Raw genomic sequence first — 20,531 nt, forward strand, 5'->3', positions numbered from 1 at the left:
AAAAGGAAGCACATTGAGATGGATGGAAAATTATTTGAGGGGAGAGAAATAAGGACGGTAGTTAAAGATATGAAGTCCAAGTGGAGAGCAGTAGAAAGCGTAGTGCCGCAGGGGTCAGTATTATCGTCAACACTTTTCCTCATATATATAAACGACATGCCAGAAGGAGTGAACAGCTACATAAATCTGTTTGCAGATGATACAAAACTGTGCAGAGTTATAAAGCAAAAAGAGGATTGTGAAATACTGCAGTAAGACCTAAATAAGATCTGGGAATGGAGTAAAAAGTGGGAAATGGAATTCAATGTGGACAAAAGCCATGTCATGGAAATGGGAAAGAGTGAAAGACAACCCGTGGGAATCTATAAGATGGGAGATGGAGTAGAACTGGAGAAAGTAAAAAAGGAAAAGGACTTAGGAGTGACGATGGAAGAAAACAATGAACCAGTAAGCCATATTGATAGAATTTTCAGAGAGACATATAATTTGCTAAGCAATATTGGAGTAGCATTTCACTACATGGACAAAGAAATTATGAAGAAATTGATAAGTACCATAATAAGATCCAGATTGGAATATGCAGGAGTAGTGTGGACCCCTCATAAAAAGAAACACATAAGGAAGTTGGAGAGACTACAAAAAATGGCTACAAGAATGGTTCCAGAATTTGAAGGGATGACATATGAGGAGAGACTAAAGGCTATGGATCTACCAACCCTGGAACAGAGAAGGGAGAGAGGGGATCTGATACAAGTTTCAATGGAATGGACCAAGTGGATAATGAGAAACTGATCCTAAGAGAAGAATATGACATTTGAAGCACAAGATCGCATAGTAAAAAGCTGAGAAAGGGAAGATGTCTGAGAGATGTTAAAAAATATAGTTTCCCACAAAGATGTGTTGAGACGTGGAACAGTTTGAGTGAAGAAATGGTGTCAGCAACGAGTGTGCATAGTTTTAAAGAAAAATTGGATAAGTGTAGATATGGAGATGGGGCCACACGAGCATAAAGCCCAGGCCCTGTAAAACTACAACTAGGTAAATATACACACACAGGAAGAGGAAGAGGAAAAAAGTTAAATTTTCAGTGCTTTGGAACACTTTTTGCCCAGCTGTTTCCTCCACGGTGGACCTGTTTGCAATTATGGCTGACCATCAGGAAGTTCAGGATGGCTTGTCGTCGCCTTCTCCTTCTTATGGTGATGGTAAGTATGTCCGTAGCAGTGACTGCGGTGTCGGCGGCGGCCAGGACTCAACCCGCCATGCCACTGGCTCACCACTGGGCTCTTTGTCACCTCTTTCCTCGGCCTCACATGTTGTCAGGAGAGTCTGTGCTTCGTCTGGATGCAGGAGAGTCCTTGGGAGTGCCCACAACGATCCACACTCTGTATGTATTGTCTGCCGTGATGGTTTCTGTGATGTAAACAACAGATGTCGTGAGTGTGCTGAGTGGAGTCCCAGGCGGGTGCTCAGTTCCCGTAAGTACCAACAGACTTTACAGAAGAGGCGAGACTATAAAGCTAGGAAGAAAGCCTCTAACCCTTCAGGCCAGTCTCAGGAGCTTTTTGCCAAATGTTCTGATTCTCGTGGCGCGGTCCTGTCCCCCACTGCTTCAGGATCAGACAGGGATTTGGTGCCTGGATCAGTGGGGCCTGAGGATTCGATTTCTCAGATTCCGGGATCCAAAGTGTCTCCTTGGGATAATTCAAGTTTTTTTAAGGAGCTTGCTGCTTTCCTCGGGTTTCAGGAAGGCAGTAAATATGTTTCCTTCCCTGATATGGTATCAGCTATGGTGTCTAAGGAAGAAGAGGGCAGGTTAGCTCTTAATACCACCTCTCTTACAGCTGCCCTCTTGCTCTCGGTTCAAGGTGAGGTGCAGTCCGCTACCAACCCCCCTCCCGGCCTCAGCGCAAGGCAGAGTGTGAAGTCACTCCTACCTGACGTGCTGGCGGGGGGTAACCGTGAGTAGGAGAGACCCAGGGATGAGTTAGGATTAGATCAGGCTGTCCCTCCACATGATCCATAGGGGGAGAAATGCTTTAGGACCCCTAAGGATCATCCATGGAGGATAAAGCAATCCCGTCCTGAGGGGAAGATCTGGATCCTCCACATGTAGGATCTCCTTCAGGATGGGCTCAGGGCAGGAACAGGCGTGTGTGTCCAGTACAACGTCTCCGCCCACAGACCCTGGGTGAGGATCCAGCTGTGCAACACCAGGGCGCTTTGACTGAGGACTTGGTCAATCCCACACAGCTTGAGAGGGGTGCGATCCATGCCATGCCTCCCGCCCCCTCTCAGTCCACAAAGCACACAGGAGCGCCAGGTACAGACGCCACCTCCTATGCCTCTTTCCACCATGAACAGTTTCACCATGTTGCCCCTCACCCTGAGGCAACAGGATCTGTTCTAGGATCACTACAGGATCCAGGATCTTCTCTGCATACTAGAAGCTGAGGTCTATCAGGAGATCCAGGGTTGCCAGGAGTCCCCTCTTCTGGATACTTTGAAGATCACGGCATAGATTCTTCTGAGGAGGAAGCTGACACAAGGGTTAACAAAGAGACTTTCCCCTCCGATCTATCAATCCATGATGGAATACATTGCCCAGTGTTTTCCAGAGGCTCTTGGATATGCGGAAGGATCTCATTGCCCAGTGCCCCCAGGGGAAGTCAGGATGGTGGAGGATTTACCAGGGCACAGCCAATGGACTTTTCTCTACAGGCCACCACCAAAGCTCTTCGTTGTGCTAATGAAGGCTCCCGGCCATCACTTGCTCACTACCCTTCCAGCCGGTACAGGAGGATCTATGGGGTCAGTGGACACGAGTTTGCTGGGAAAACGGCCAAACTCAACACAGACTTAGCCCATGCCCTCACCACTAAGGGTAAAGACCCGCAGGTGGTGGTACAGCATGCAGATATGTCTCGCCTGGAAGGTATTTAGCATGCCAACGTGAGGCACAGCATTTTCTGTTCTGGGCTATTGGTGCCTTTTACAGACTGGTTTCCTCTTTACAACCAGATCAGGAGAAGCTCTTAGCTGACCAACTGTTCCACAGCATTCAGTTTGTCATGGTGGATACAGCTCAAGATTCGGCTTTTGCTCTAACTACAGTAAGCCCCCGAATTTGGCGAAATCCAGCTTAGCGAAACGCTTATTTAGCAACTGTCTGGAAAAAGGCAAGCCCTCAAGTTTAGTGATTTTCTCTCATATTTAGCGAATGTACTGCGCTACACTGTCCTGCCTCCCACTCACTCTGAGCCAATTGCCCCGCCTCCCGCTCGCTCTGAGCCAATTGCGTGTCTGTTTGGCCGTGATGTCAGCCCCACAGTGCCTCCGGCATTCCCGCTCGACACTTGAGCTATTGTGTGTGTTAATCCAGCATGTGAACAAATTTTTTGTGCTCCCATCCTTGCTGTTTAGCGAGTTTTGCTATCACCATGGCCTCCACTAGTGGTTTGGGGAGTGCTGATTCTCATGAAGGTGGCAATGTTGCAGCTGTAAATGGGACTCGAAATGGGGACTTTGGGTGGACGAATGACTGATGGGTATTTTTCCCTATTTAAAGTAGTATTCAAATTTGGCGAAATTCCAATTTAGGGATGGTTTCGGCAGACTAATAGGATCGCTAAATGTGGGGGCTTACTGTAATGTCAAGGCCATGAGATGGGAGGCGATTCTCTCTCACCTTCCCCCTGTTTTTAAGACTGCTACCAAGGTTGATCTTAGGAAGTCAGCTATTGACTCGGCCTTCCTCTTCGATGAGGACAAGGTTAAAGAAGCTCTTTGGGTGGCAGATAAGGCTACTTCCATCTCTTTCCAGCAAGCAGCAGCTCGGGCACTGGTTAAACCAAGACCAGCTGCTGGCACCCCACTGGTGGATCGTGGTTCTTGCCCGGCACCCACTGGTGATACTTCTCACCAGACCCGGCCTCTCGTTCAAGAGCACCGCAACATCAGAGGTCTTCCTCTAGTCTTCCTTCTGCTTCTCGCCCTAAGAAGACGGGGAAGTTTTTTCGGAAGTAGATCGGCCGCCTTCCCAGTTTCCAGTAGGAGGTTGCCTGGCCAAGAATCTAGACAGTTGGATGGCAATTGGAGCAGAGGCATGGGTTCTCTCCATCCTCCGTGAAGGTTACAAGATCCCTTTCACATCTCTTCCACCAGTCACCTCGCCACCTTTGGGGTTTCGTTCCTACCCCCGGGTTCCGAGAAGGGCAAGGCACTAGAATCCGAGGTCCAACGTCTGTTGACAAAGGGAGCAATAGAGGAGACGTCTGCAAAACCAAGTTTTTACAGTCACCTATTTGTGGTGCCCAAGAATACAGGAGACTTTCGCCCAATCCTCGATTTATCCACGCTGAATCGTTATGTGACTACCACTCCCATCAGGATGGAAACAGTGAGGACGGTTATGTCCGCCATCCAGAGACACGACTGAATGACTGCCATCGATCTCCAGGATGCTTATTTTCAGATCCCAGTCCATCCAGACAGCTGCAAGTATCTTCGCTTTATATGGAGAGGGTGTCACTTCCAGTTCAGGGTTCTTTGCTTTGGCCTCTCCACGGCCCCTCAAGTTTTTACCAGGATGATGGGTCCAGTTTCAGCGGCTTCACATCAACAGGGAATTCGCCTCCTCCGTTACTTAGACAACTGGGTACTGTTAGCTCACTCGGAACAGACAGCACTCGAGGCAACCAGATACCTTCTTTGTCTGTGTGCATTGCTGGGAATCCAGGTAAACTGGGAAAAGTCATCGCTTACACCCTCCCAGACAAGGATTTATTTGGGAATAGAGATTCGCTCTCCTCTTTTGAAGATTTTCCCGACAACAACGCCTAGAGAATCTGCAACATCAAATCAAGACTTTCTTAAGTGTTCAGTCCCCTCCAGCAAAGGCTTGGTTACCCCTCTTAGGCCACATATCCTCTCTGCTGCATCTAGTTCCTGGGGCAAGACGGAGGATGCGCAGCCTTCAGTTTCGCCTTTCCCAATTCTGGGATCGACAGTCCAACGGAGACGACCTACCAGTTCCTTGGGACTTCGAAATCCTGGACGATCTTCAGTGGTGGACACTGGACCACAATCTTCGGGTGGGACAGTCCCTTCAGTTAACTTCCCCAGACATTTGTCTGTACACAGGTGCTTCCACCGTTGGCTGGGGAGCGTTGATTTTACACGATTCAGTGAGCGGTCTGTGGGCCACTCAAGAGCTCCCCCTACACATCAACCTTCTAGAACTCAAAGCTATACGTCTCAGCCTTCTGCACTTCAAGGATCATGTCCGAGGACAGACTGTGGCAGTGTTCTCCGACAATGCCACAGCCCTGTCGTATCTGGCAAAAGAAGGCAGGACTCGTTCAGGAAGCCTCAATGCCTAGGCTCAAGCAATCCTACAGTGGGCGGAGGTTCATGCCGTCCGGATCCTCACCCAATTCGTGAAGGGCTCGGCAAACGTCTTAGCGGATTGCCTCAGCAGACAGGATCAGATCATCTCCACAGAGTGGAGACTCCACCAGGAGGTTTGCAATCTCCTGTGGAGGCTTTGCAATGAGGCTCAACTTCAGGCTACCAAACTTCATCTCCCCGTTTCGGGATCCAATGGCAGTAGCTACAGACGCCTTTCTGTACAATTGGGATCATCAAGATCTTTATGCCTTCCCACCATTCCCGTTGATCAGGAAGGTGCTCAACAAGCTGAGAATGGCACGTCAAACAAACCTTTTCCTGATTGCTCCGTTTTAGCCACAGAGAGAATGGTTCCCAGTCCTCTTACAGGCCTCAGTAGACACTCCCTGGCGCCTCCCGCAGCGCAGAGATCTATTTCACCAGCCTCATGTTTGCAAATTCCATCAAGCTCTCCCCATGCTACAGCAAATTGCGTGGAAACTGTCAAGCAAATCCTCCTTCACAGGGGCTATTCCTCCCGAGTTACGGAATTCCTGGCAAAATCTAAAAGACCTTCCACTATTATGAATTATCACTACAAGTGGAAAAGGTTTCGGGAGTGGTGCAAAAGAGAAGGTCACACAGTCTCTAATCCCACATGCCAGAAGATTGCAGATTTTTTGGTCTTTCTTGGACAGGATTGCAGAATGTCAGTCACTGGCATTCAAGACTACAAGGCCATGCTAAATGGGGTGTTTGCCCTTAAAAGCTTTGATCTTTCTACCAACCCAGTTCTCCGCGAGGTCATAAAGACTTGTTCAAGACAAGTCCAACGCCCACCTTGTAAGGCTCCTTCATGGAACTTAGACGTGGTCTTTAAGGCTCTGACATGTCCTCCATTTGAGCCACTTCACCAAGCCTCATTACAGGATCTGACTAAGAAGACCCTCTTTTTGGTGGCCTTGGCTACGGCTAAGAGGGTTGGAGAACTTTGTGCCCTTTCTCAGGTCATAGCCTCAAGAGGAGAGGATCTTATCCTGTCTTATCTTCCTGAATTCATAGCTAAGACAGAAACACCTCTAAATCCCATTCTTAGAGAGTTCCCTCTTTGAAGTCTCTCTTCAGTGGTGGGAAGAGAGGATGAGGAACGTCTCTTATGTCCAGTGCAAGCTGTACAACATTACCTTGCCACAACAGCTGCCACTTCCCGGCCTCGGAGTCTCTTCGTGTCTTTGCGAGACCCTGCGAGGCGAATGTCTAAAGCAGCTATCTCTTTCTTCCTGCGGGATACAATCAAGACGGTCCATGAGCCTTTTCCCGAGGAACCCAGCCCATTGTTCAAGGTACGGCACATGATATAAGAGGAATTGCCACATCCATGCTTCTCTGGAAGAACAGTTCTGTGGCATCTATCTTGGAAGCAACCTGTTGGAAGATCCACTCAGTCTTTGTGGACTACTATCTCTGTGACATCCAACGGCAGGAAGGAGATGTCTCTGCCTTTGGCCCAGTAGTCATTGCTGGGAATTTGGTGGGACCACTACCTCACTAATGGACTCTTCCATGACTTAGAAAGGAGATCAGAAGTTCCAACCACAGCCTGGTCATGGTCTCCTTCTCACTCTCCAGTCTCCAACCCCTCGTAGGTGAGACCAGAGTGTCTTATTGTGGACCTTTTCTCCCATTGGCATATTCCACCCTTATGGCATGACCCCCCTCCTATAATGTGGAAATCTGCATATATATAAGAAGGTTGTATGTGAAACAAATACCATTTTTAGACATAAAATGTATTTTTTCACTTACCTACTTCTTATATACATACCCACCCATCCTCCCCACTACTACTTGCCAATGCTTCAAGAAAGAATGACGTGGCTGGCTGAGGGAGACGGTGTTGCCATAAGTTACCAGGGGTTACCAAGGTGGAATATGACAAAAGTTTTGAATGTGGAATAGACGGCTGGGTAATAGGGAGCATTGTAAATGCTAATATATAAGAAGCAGGTAAGTGAAAAAATACATTTTATGTCTAAAAATGGTATTTAATGCCAAGAAATGTCACATAATGGAACTAGGAAAGAGCAAAAGAAGACTGGTATGGACTATTTGATGGAGAGGAACAAATAATGAAGACTAAAGAGGAAAAAGATTGGGAGTGATTATATAGGAAAATCTGAGCCCCATAAAACACATACGCAAGATATTTGGATTATCATATAAACTGTTGACTAATATAAGAGTGGCATTTCAATACATGGACAAAGATATGAGGGACAAAAATCATCACATGCATGATACTTCCAAGGCTGGAATATGCAGCAATGGTGTGGCCTCCAAACTCTAAAAAGGATATAAGAAAATTGGAAAAGATACAGAAGATTACTACAAAGATGGTGCCAGAATTAAAGGACGTAACATATTAAGAATGACTGAAGAAAATGGGATTGCCAACCTTACAAGATAGAAGAGAACATGGGGACCTAATAACAATGTACAAGATAGTCAATGGTATTAAAAAGATAGACAAGGAAGACCTGGTGCTGGTGACAGAAGATGATGGAAGGACAAGAGGACATGTAAAGAAGATCAGGATGAGGTAGTGTGTGAAGGATATTGGAAAATACAGTTTTCCGCACAGAATGGTGGAAAAGTGGAATGCATTGAATAATAAAGTTGTTACAGCATATAATGTGCATAACTTTAAGGAAAAACTAGATAAATGGAGACACAGAGACTGGACACTATGAGCCCCACTCGAACCCTATAAAATACAACTAGGTAAGTATAATTAGGTAAATACACACACCGTGTAGTGTAGACACACTGCATAATGTAGTGGTTAGCACGCTTGGCTCACAACTGAGAAGGTCCTGGTTTGAGTCCTGGGTGCAGCAAGGCAAATAGGCATCCCTCTTAATCCCTTCCTGGCAGCAGGTCAGATGAGTGTACTACCAAATAAAGAATTGTCTATATATAGACTCTACTGACTTTCATCCATACATCTATATATAGATTCCCAGCAAATGGGCACTCCAGATTGACATCTGTATATAGACTCTACCACAAAACTGAACAAGTGATATCAATATATAGACTCTGCCACAAAACTGAAGAAACAATTGAATACAATGGAGAATCAATACTCAAACTTATTTAGTTCCAAATGGCTGTTCGAGTATCAAAAAGTTTGACTGTTGATACCTACTGTATAGATCAGGTATTTCGTTCTAATCTTAGCAAAACCTCAAGTTTATGAAATTTTCAGTGTAATTTTTTTTATAATTTTGATTTCTACATACCTTAAGTGAAGGCTGGTGATGCATAACATAGAAGAGGAGGGGAGAAGGGTGTGGGGGAGGAGGGAGGTCATTGGATGACGAGTCACCATCAATGAAAATGTCTGGTGTGATTCCTGTGAACCCATTTGTGGAGGGATGTGGCTCACTAACACTTGCACTCTCACTAGATTCCTTATTTTCACTACCAATAAGCCTCTTTGGTGCCGTTGTAAGTTTCTAAATGTTGTTTTTTTGAAGACTGTGGCAAGACTAGTGATATGCACCAGTATATACTGGAGTACCGGCAATTTATTTTACCAGTAATACAGTGTCAGTATGGGACAATGACAGTGGCGGGAAGGGAGAGGCCAGTGCTGTTTTTACTACAATGTGTGAAGCCATTCGATTACCAGATATTTTCACCACTAATAAGCCTTCAGTGTTAATATAAGTTTATAAATGAAAAACTACAGACAGAATGCACGAGAATGTTATTCTAGAGACCACAGCAGCACAACTGGCAGACGGGGGAGGGAGAGGCTAAGAAGCCTTTGTTTACAACCATTTTTTTTAGTGTTAAATCTAACTTTTGCATTTAAGTATTAAAAAGTTTGACTAATAAGAAGTTCGAGTATTGAGCCTCCAGTGTATACATATAAGTGTTATTTGTATTTGAATGGTGATAATGTATGTCATTATGTTTGTATGAATGGTTGGAGTTACTCACATCCAGGACTAGTGACCTGGATGTAATTTAATTCCTCTTTTCTTCGTATTTTTCACATACATACTTGTTTTGTACCTATTAATTTCTTTCTCCTTGGCATGATAGGCTAATAATAAAAGAAAAGTGGAAAAAATGCAAAAATTTCCTGTATTAACTTTATGTGGGTACTACATCCACCATCAACAAAGCACAAGCAGTGACCAGCCTTGAGAGGCCATGTTGACCAGTGTTTGGGTATTTGAGATGCCAAATAATTTATTTTATGAATTTTGTTACTTTTAAGAAATCATCTATACATAAACCACACTACAACTTAGTGCAGTAAAATAAGGACAGACGTCTATATACAGAGGATCCTCGTGATTCGACCGTTCGCAGTTTGAATTATCGCCAATTCGAACTCAGTTAATTAATACCCAATCCTCAAGGTTTGACCAATAGCCCGCCAGGCGGAAGTGTAAACCAACGCTACCCTGTGCATTGCTTAATCTGCGTCACTCTCACCCCAGCTGGTGTCCAGGCAGGCCACGCTCTGCCGTTCCGCCGCTTCGACCATGCCGCGCAAAGCCGCCTCCAGCCCCAGCCCTAAGAAGCACAATTTCCTGCCTTTCAAAGATAAGCTTGAGCTTATAAGAAAATGTGAGGCAGGTATAGCTCACAGTGTCGTTGCAGTGCAAATAGGTGTCCTTAGATCAACAGTATCAACAATTTGGAAGAACAGGGACAAGTACCAAAAGACTGCTGCATCGTGCAAGTGTTTTTATTTCCAAAAATGTACTGTACAGCATCCTAATGTGTTTAATAAAAAAAAGTTAGATATAGATGAAGCCTTTAATACTACTGCTTTAGTGTAAGTTAGTGTTTTTTGTAGGTTATAGTGATGTTTTATGGGTCTAGGCTGGAGGTTGATCCCTATCCCCCCTAATTCTTAAGTATCCTATGGGAAAAATTGCTTCACAACTCAAATAAATGCTGATTCGACTGATGAAAAACCGCCCTAACCCCGTTCAGTTGCGAGGATCCCCTGTATAGACAATCTGACAAAAAGTCCCATTTTTTAAACATCTATATATAGATCCTCCACTGGGAAGTGCTTAATGTGTAGCCCTTGTTCACCTAGCAGCAAGTAGGTATGGGATGTAACTTGACAGGTTGTAGCCTCACTTTCCTGGTGTGTGGAGTATGTTGTGGTCTTGGTCCTACCCGAAGATCGGTCTATAAACTCTGAACTCACTCCGTAATGGGGAAGGCTGGCTAGGTGACCAGCAGGTGACCGTGGTGGTGAATTACACACACACAACACACACACACACACACACACACACACACACACACACACACACACACACACACACACACACACACACACACACACACACACACACACACACACACACACACACACACACACACACACACACACACACACACACACACACACACACATGGAAAAGGTGTAGGAGAAATAGGAATCCAACAAACAAGGAAAACTTCAAGGCAGCGAGAAATGAATATGTTAAGGTGAGGAAGGAAGAGGAAAAGAACTTGAAAAGATATTGTCGAAAAATGTAAGGAGCAACCAAAATTGTTCTATAGATTCATAAATGGAAAAATTAGGCAAAAAGAAACAATAGAAAGGTTAAAAGGAGAGAACGGGATGGTGGAAGACCCAAAAGTATGGCAGAACTATTAAATAAAAATTCCAGGAGGTCTTTACTAAAGAATCCAAATTTGAGAGGCCACAGGGTAATAGAGAGACAATCTATATGAAAGAGATTAAAGTAACCAAGCTTGAAATAAAAGAGTTAATGAAGGAACTGGATGAAGAGAAGGCAATGGGACCGGATGAAGTCTCAGGCAGAATACTGAAAGAATGTAGGGAAGAACTAGCAAGTCCTATATACAACATCATAAAATGCTCAATAGAAAATGGAACAGTGCCAGTAGAATGGAAAAGAGCTGAGGTGGTTCCCATATATAAGAGCGGAAGGAAAGAAGAACCTTTAAATTACAGACCGGTATCACTAACTAGTGTAATATGCAAGATGTGTGAAAGAATAATAAAGAAACAATGGATCGAGTTCCTTGAAGACAACAAATTAATATCAAATAGCCAATTTGGTTTTAGAAAAGGACGGTCTTGTGTAACTAATTTATTGAGTTTCTATTCTAGAATAGTTGATAGAGTACAAAAGAGAGAGGGATGGGTTGACTGCATCTATTTGGATTTAAAAAAGGCGTTTGACAAAGTGCCACACGCAAGATTACTGTGGAAGTTAGAGGAGAAGGGTGGCTTAAAAGGAAGCACATTGAGATGGATAGAAAATTATTTGAGGGGGAGAGAAATAAGGACGATAGTTAAAGATATGAAGTCCAAGTGGAGAGCAGTAGAAAGTGGAGTGCCACAGGGTCAGTATTGGCACCAATACTTTTCCTCATTTATATTAACGACATGCCAGAAGGAGTGAACAGCTACATAAATTTGTTTATGGATGATACGAAACTGTGCAGAGTTATAAAGCAAAAGGAGGATTGTGAAATACTGCAAGAAGACCTAAATAAGATCTGGGAATGGAGTAAGAAGTGGAAATGGAATTCAATGTGAACAAAAGCCATGTCATGGAAATGGGAAAGAGTGAAAGACGACCTGTGGGAATCTATAAGATGGGAGATGGAGTAGAACTGGAGAAAGTCAAAAAGGAAAAGGACTTAGGAGTGACGATGGAAGAAAACAATCAACCAGTAAGCCATATTGATAGAATTTTTAGAGAAACACATAATTTGCTAAGGAATATTGGAGTAGCATTTCACTACATGGACAGAGAAATGATGAAGAAACTGATAAATACTATAATAAGACCCAGATTGGAATATGCAGGAGTAGTGTGGACCCCTCATAAAAAGAAACGCATAAGAAAATTGGAGAGGCTACAGAAAATGGCTACAAGAATGGTCCCAGAACTTGAAGGGATGACATATGAGGAGAGACTAAAGGCTATGGATCTACCAACCTTGGAACAAAGAAGGGAGAGAGGAGACCTGATACAAGTCTATAAATTGATCAACGGAATGGACCAAGTGGATAATGAGAAACTGATCCTGAGAGAAGAATATGACACCCGAAGCACAAGATCGCATAGTAAAAAGCTGAGAAAGGGAAGATGTCTGAGAGATATAAAAATATAGTTTCCAGAGATGTATTGAGACGTGGAACAGTTTAGATGAAGAAGTAGTGTCTGCAACGAGTGTGCACACTTTTAAAGTAAGATTGGATAAGTGTAGATATGGAGACGGGGCCACACGAGCATAAAGCCCAGGCCCTGTAAAACTACAACTAGGTAAATACAACTAGGTAAATACACACACACACACACACACACACACACACACACACACACACACACACACACACACACACACACACACACACACACACACACACACACACACACACACACACACACTGTGTAGTGTAGTGGTTAGGACACTCGACTCACAATTGAGAGGGCCCGGGTTCGAGTCCTGGGCGAGGCAAATGGGCAAGCCTCTTAATGTGTATCCCCTGTTCACCTAGCAGTAAATAGGTACAAGATGTAACTCGAGGGGTTGTGGCCTCGCTTTCCCAGTGTGTGGAGTGCGTTGTGGTCTCAGTTCTACTCGAAGATCAGTCAGTATGAGCTCTGAGCTCGCTCCATAATGGGGAAGACTAACTGATTGACCAGCAGGCAACCTAGGTGAATTACACACACACACACACACACACAGCGTCGCCATCGCTGAGAGAGGACGGCTCGTCTCCGGCTGCGGACGGAAGAAGGAAAATACCTATGGTGTTGCAGGGCCCGGGTAACTCTAAGTTAGTGTCCTGTTAATGTCCTACTGTCGCTTAGTGTTGAAAGTGAGGGATATGGAGAGTGATCCCTGAGAGGAGAGTGTGGGCGGTGATTGTTTTGGCCGTAATCAGCTGACGATAGCAAAAATGGCGTCTAGACAAACAAGAGACTTTGAATGTTTTATTACTATGCCAAAAGGACTGGAGAAACTTGATATGGATGCAAGAATCCGGGCACTGGAAAGTAAGTTCCTAAACATTTTGTCAGTAGAAGAAAAACTGGATAGAGTTCTAGCCAAGAATGATTCGTTCAAAAAAGAGATCTATTTGTTAATGTTAGCGAATAAAGAGCTATTGAAGGAAAAAGTAGAGATGGAGAAAGAAAACCAACAACTAAGGAAACAATGTGAAGAGATGAAAGCTAAACTCATGGAAATGGAGATAAAAATATCCGAAGGGGACTTGAGGAAGGAGGAATGCCTTAATCTAATTGATACCAGGATGAAAGAAGTGAACCATGAACATCAGGAGGTACAAAGGTCGTTTAGGAGATTAGGAGATAGTAAAAAGCAGGAAGAGGAAAATAAAGGGATTACGAGAGGAAATGGTAAAGGCACTAAAGGAAAATGAGTATGTGGTGAGAGATATTGCTGAAAAGAAAAATGTGTGATCATAATAGGATTTGGGAGGAAACTAACAGGAACTGGCAGGACAGGAGGGATAAGGAAAATGACAAGATTAAGTCTTTACTGAACAAGATCTCTGTGGAAGAAGAGGACCTATATGCTGAGGTAGAAGAAAGTGTGAGATTGGGAGCTTTTGAGGAAGGCAAGAATAGACCATTAAAATTGAAATTAAAGTCTCAGGTGGCAGCGGAGGCCTTGTTGAGGAGGGCTTGGAAACTTAAGGACTCTGAGGAAACCAAAACAATTTACATAAGAAGAAATATGTCACAAGATGAGCGAATGAAAATGAAGGAGCTTGTAACTGAAGTGAAAGAGAGGAATGACGAAAGAACAGAGGAGGAAAAGACCAAGTTTTTGGAGGATGAGAAATGGGAGGCTAAAGAAGTGGTGGATAAAACAGACGGAATAGGCATTACATGGAAGAATGAGACTAGGAATGGAATAAAAGTGACTTACACGAACATAGATGGATTTCTGTCTAAGAGGCTAGAATGTATGGATTACCTAAGAAATAACGAACTGGACATAATGTGTGTAGTGGAAACAAAGCTAAGGCCGAAATAAAGCTAGACTGGTTTGTTGTAAAACACTACAAAGTATGGAGAAATGATAGAAAAATAAAGGAGGTGGTGGTATAATGGTTCTTACTAAGGAAGATCTGATAGTGAAGGAGGTGAACTATAGTAAGAGAAATGAGGAAGTGATAAGTATGCTTATAACAGATGGCAAGAGGGACATTAATATTATAACAGTATACATACCACCCAGAACCAGTGCTTGGGAATATGAACAGTACCAAATGGTGATGAGAAATACTCTAGACAGAATGAAGCAAGAACTCATCAGAAAGGATAGAGTGATGATAGTTGGAGACTTTAATTGCAAAGAAATAGTGTGGGAAGACTACGAAGTGGTGAACGGTGGTGAGTGGGCAGAAGAATTGTTAAAGGTAGCAACAAATAACTTGATGACACAGTGGGTGAGATCACCAACAAGGTGCAGGGGACAAGATGTTGCAGCAAGGTTGGATTTGGTATTTACCAGGGGAATCTCTAAAAGAGGAAATTGAACATGAAAGTCCCTTGGGGAAAAGCGATCATGATGTCCTAAGCTTTGAGCTGGATACAGAATTAAGCACGAATAAGATTGTGGAACACAGGAGGAAAAATTAAATTATACTAGGGCAAATTATAACCATATAAGGGAGTTCTTTAATGAAATTGACTGGTCCGTGGTATACCAGGAAAGGGATATGCAATTGAAATACGATAAATTTATGGATTTGTATAACTCTGCTGTGAAAAGTTTGTGCCATATCACAGAAAGAGGACTTTAAATAATAAACAGTGGTTTAATAGAAATTGTGAAGAAGCAAAAAGAACAAAGAAAAGGCATGGAAGAAACTTAAGAAAAACAGTGATGTATTATCAAGAGAAGTCTACAAAACAGCAAGGAATAGATATGTTGAAGTAAGGAGAACAGCACAGAAGGAATATGAACAGAGGGTGGTGGAAAACTGTGATAGTGACCCAAAAATGTTTTACAAATTCATAAATGGAAAACTAAATAAAAGGGAGGCAATAGAAAAGGTAAAAACGGGAAGAAGTATATGAAGATGCTGGAGATATAGCTGAAATTTTGAACGACAACTTTTGCAAAGTGTTTACAAAGGAGGAGCATTTTATGGGAGGAAGGCCTACGGAAATAAAGCAAATGCAGGACATCATGGTTACTAAGGAAGATGTAAGGAAAATTATAAGCAATCTGGATATTAATAAATCAATGGGGCCTGATGGCATATCTGGGAGGTTGCTAAATGAATGTAAGGATCAATTGTTGAACCCCATATTTGATATTGTGGAAACCTCCATACGAACAGGATTAGTCCCGAAAGAGTGGAAAAGAGCTGACATTGTGCCTATATATAAGAATGGTAGTAGAATGGAACCGCTAAATTATAGACCAGTATCGTTGACTAGTATATTGTGCAAGGTATGTGAAGAAGTAATTAAAGCTAAGTGGAGTGAGTATCTAGAAAGTGAAAACATTCTGAGTGAAAGGCAGTTTGGTTTCAGAAAAGGAAGATCGTGTATCCAATTTATTATGTTTTTATTCAAGAGTGACTGACATACTACAACATAGAGAGGGATGGGTGGATGCTATCTACCTGGACTTGAGAAAGGCCTTTGATAAAGTACCACACAATAGACTGATGTGGAAACTAAAGATGATTGGAGGAGTAAATGATAAACTAGCAAAATGGATGGAAAATTACTTAATGGGAAGAGAAATGAGAACAGTGGTGAGAGGAAGGAAGTCCGAGTGGAAGAAGGTAACCAGTGGAGTTCCACAAGGGTCAGTGCTGGGTCCCATCATGTTTTTGATTTATGTTAATGATATGCCAGTAGGAATTGACAGTTACATGAACATGTTTGGACGATACTAAAATTATGAGGAGAGTAAAGAATGTGGAAGATTGTAACAAGTTACAGGAAGATCTTGATAAAATATATGAGTGGAGTAAGGAGTGGCAGATGGAATTTAATATAGACAAGACCCATGTTATGAAAATGGGAAGAAGTAGATACAGACCAAACAGGGATTACAGGCTGGGTGATGAGAAAATTAAAGAGACCAATGAGGAGAAAGACTTAGGAGTAACTGCAAAACACTTTGTCACCGGAGAAACACATTAACAAGATTTTTGGAAAACATACAACATGCTTCAAAATATTGGCCTTGCATTCCACTACCTAGATGAAGGAATGATGAAGAAGATATTATGTACCTTAATAAGACCCCAGTTAGAATATGCAGCATGTGTCTGGTCACCGCATATGAAGAAAAATGTGAAGAAGGTGGAAAGGGTACAGAGGCTGGCAACAAGGATGGTACCAGGACTCAGGAGTTAGACTATGAGGAAAGACTGAGGAAGCTGGGGCTGACCACATTAGAAGAGAGAAGAACAAGAGGAGACATGATAACTATGTATAAATTGGTGAACAAGATTGACATACTGGACAGAGAGTTGATAAAGGTGACCACAAGTAATCATCTCCGAGGACATGGAAAAAGCTAATAAAGGACATCTGTCTAAATGACGTGAGAAAATACAGTTTCCGCATCGTAGCATTGATAAGTGGAATAAACTGAGCAGTGATGTCGTTGACGGTGTGTGTCAATCAGATGAAAGAGAGATATGACAGGAATGGACAAGGAGACAGGACACAGAGAGCTTAGCTCTGGGCCCTGTAATACAGCTGGAAAAGGAAAGGTACTATTGGCTGTGAGAACTTGTGGCATCACTTCCCTCCCTACTCTTCTTGTGGCCATTATATGGTGTCTCATTATTTCTTTATCTCTCTTGCCATTGTCTGAGCCATTCTTCTTCCCTTTTCTGTGCTACTTATTCTTGTTGCTCCCTGGCCTGTTTCCATGAAAGCAAAACCAATAACATTGCCAAAGCTGAACATTATTATGAGCCCTAACTAGTCTAGTCTCACATGCAAGATTTGAGTAAAGTTAGTAAGGAGGTAGGGAATATTAAAAGTAATCATTGCAGTTGTGGTTCCAAAAATAATAGAACAATGATGATGTATAATATAATACTCCATAATGTACTCATATTATTTATGACACGTGCCACTGTTACTTAAGTGGTGAAACATCTCAGTGATGTTGATGTGTTTGAAATTTTGTTATCTCCTTTGTGTTTGTTGATGCTACTCATTGATATGATACTTAATTTTCTGCTTCTTGTGTGAAATGACTGTTTGCAGCTCAGTCACTCAAATCAATCAGTATTTCATGTATTCCAACTAAACATGCTTTATGCTGCCTGGCATTGTTCAAACTGTTTATCAGACTAGCATTCTTTTGTCCTGTTTAACTTAATACCAACATTTTCTTAAACTTTAGCTACCTTATTTTGCATGTGATGGAGATTGGGTTATGAAGCAAGAAAGGAGCTATAGTATGTAAGAGAGAAAGATGTAAAAGAGAAGCATAATGAAGAAGGAAAACAAAATAATGGATCAGGAAGTGTTACACCTATTTTATTCTGTCCTGTTTGCAGGGAGACACAACCCTCTTATGTCCTTCCCTGCAAGCCATGGTCGCCCTGACAGAGTTCAACCCTGACATAGTGTCTAGTGAGGGCTACAGAGTCCTGCTGCAGTTGCTGGAGGAATGGAGTAGTCGTTTGGAGGAACCTGTTGTCCTTGAATTCCTGGTATGTGATGGAATGTTTTCCTTTTATCTTAGTTTAATGGACTTTCTCCTCTTTCCTCTGTGCAATCTCTCTCTCTCTCTCTCTCTCTCTCTCTCTCTCTCTCTCTCTCTCTCTCTCTCTCTCTCTCTCTCTCTCTCTCTCTCTCTCTCTCTCTCTCTCTCTCTCTCATGATATTAAGCTTCCTTTCTAAGAGTCCTTTTCCTTTATCTCTGAAAGCTTATTCTTTGGTGTTTTCTTATTCATTATTCAGTAAATTAGAGATTTGTGGTTTGTTTGGCTTTGCTGTCTTCTTAAGCTTGTGATTGATTTCTTCATGTTTTTATTTATTTGTTTATTTATTTTATTTACTTATTTATTATTTTTTTTCATACATCTTATTGTTTGGCATCAAAGAGGATAGATTAGTGAATGAAATCATATATGTATTAATCTTTTTCACCTAATGGCAGCTTCTCAAATTGCATGGTTTCTAACAGCTTCCTTACATAATCCTAAAATTCAGAGGTCCTAAAAAATATACCATATATATTTATGTCTGTAATTCTTTCTCTTCAGTGTCAGGGTCAGGAGTTAAAGAGTGGTATGAATGGGTGTGAGTGTGAAAGTTGTCTTGGCCCACTATGCTTTTTAGGAGAGACACCTTTGGTATACATATGTCTCATTGTGTATATGTTTGTACAATGGAACTTCAGTTCTTGAACTTAATTCTTGAATGCTGTTCAAAGTCCAAAATGTTCCAAAACTAAACCTGATTTATCCCCTTAAGAATCAATGTAAAAGGGATTAATCTGTTCCCAGACACCTGTCCTTCCTGTTGTAGATACTTATGACAGATGCTCTCACTACTAAGATGGCTGTTTCACATCTCCAGCTCAAAACTATTTATCCAGAATGGATGTAGTGAATGAACTTAAGGACACAGAACTCGTTAGAAGATATTGTTTAGACCTCTTTGCCACTGATCTAATGAGGGAATTCTTAGAGTACGTTTACACCAAGCAAATTGAATCGATTCAATTCATGAAGAATCAACATGATTCATGAATCATATTGATTCGCCACATTAGTTTCAATGTAACCGTTTACACCAGGCAAATTGAGTCAATTCAAATCATGCTGATTCATGGCAATTCAGAATCAATGATTGGTTTGGACGCATTTTTTCATCAATCAAGGCAATGCTGCCAAGAGTAAGCACCATGCTAGTGGACATTTTAATAAATTTAGTAAGAGAATAACGTGCTATACAGTAAGTCCTTGTTATACAGTACATATGCTTTCCTGAAAACTTTACCGCAAATCAAAATTACCATATACCGAATCCATTATAACATGCAATAATAGGGAATGCGTTCCAGCATGTCAAAAATCACCCCTACAGAAATTAAAATACATGAAAATAGTCATCTAAAAAAAAAAAATGTTAGGTAATGTGCAAAAGAAATAAACAGAAAATGTTCTCATTTACTTTTCACTCGCCATGTATTCTATCAGATGATTTCCCTCTCAAGGCTAAGGGACAGTAGGGATTTCAGCCCTTACTCATCTTCCGCTGAGTGGGCAGACTACTTCTCTTTCGCTTTGCCTTGTCAACTCCAGCAGTGTCTGCAGAACGTTTTGGGTCCATTATGGGTGCATCACTGTGCGTCGTGATAATATCCACAGAAAACACACACGTAAGGATTTCACTTGTGTTCATTGGGAAATGTAGGAAGAGACTGATTGTTGTTGTGACGTCATCCACGTCACACTTACCGTGCCACCCCAGCTCAGTGGTCACTGACAGCTGACTTTTGGCAGGACATTCTTGCACTTTGGCCTGACGGCTGAGGTTTCCTGTTGTTTACATATCGCTTGTGGACACTGGGCTAGCTGGAGTGTTCATCAAACTCTTCACAGTGCTGTACACAACTAAACATGCCAAACAATTGCTCAGTGTTTGGATGCAATAACATGAAAAGAAAAACAGCAGGTTTAGGTATGACATGAGCGGATACCGTATCTGAATTTTTCTTACCGTACATCGAATCGAGGGTAGTAATTTCCAAATACCGTAACTGTGAATTTACTGGGTTAAGAAGTACCGTATAACGAGGACTTACTGTATATGATCCCAGTGATCCTGTGCGCCGAAATAATGTACATGTATTGTACTGAGCCATAGCTAGAATGAACTTCTGTAGCCTACAAATTACTATACAATATCATTCTGCATATTTTTAAAACAAATAACACACAGACATCATTTTACATTTTCATTTGGCAACTGTAGGGTGTATTGTATGCCTTTGAAATGAGTGGTACGTATATAACATAATTGCCAGTCAGCCAGGTACCAGCTAGAGGTGGGGAGGAATGTAAACTTCTTTATATTACCCCCTGTGCC

The 20,531-nt window shown here is 42.4% G+C and overlaps 1 protein-coding gene across 4 annotated transcripts in view; it reads left to right on the forward strand.

The window, feature by feature from the left end:
• LOC123514707 (armadillo repeat-containing protein 6-like) overlaps window positions 1-20,531 on the forward strand; it is an 84,767-nt gene that overhangs the window by 21,676 nt on the left and 42,560 nt on the right. For all 4 annotated transcript variants that reach the window (XM_045272772.1, XM_045272773.1, XM_045272775.1 and 1 more), the window contains exon 4: window positions 17,990-18,145. In XM_045272772.1, the coding sequence (XP_045128707.1) occupies window positions 17,990-18,145 (156 nt within the window). The remainder of the gene's footprint in view (window positions 1-17,989; window positions 18,146-20,531) is intronic.

The sequence above is a fragment of the Portunus trituberculatus genome, chromosome 38 (assembly GCF_017591435.1).
Source record: "Portunus trituberculatus isolate SZX2019 chromosome 38, ASM1759143v1, whole genome shotgun sequence".
Classification (NCBI taxonomy): Eukaryota; Metazoa; Arthropoda; class Malacostraca; order Decapoda; family Portunidae; genus Portunus; species Portunus trituberculatus.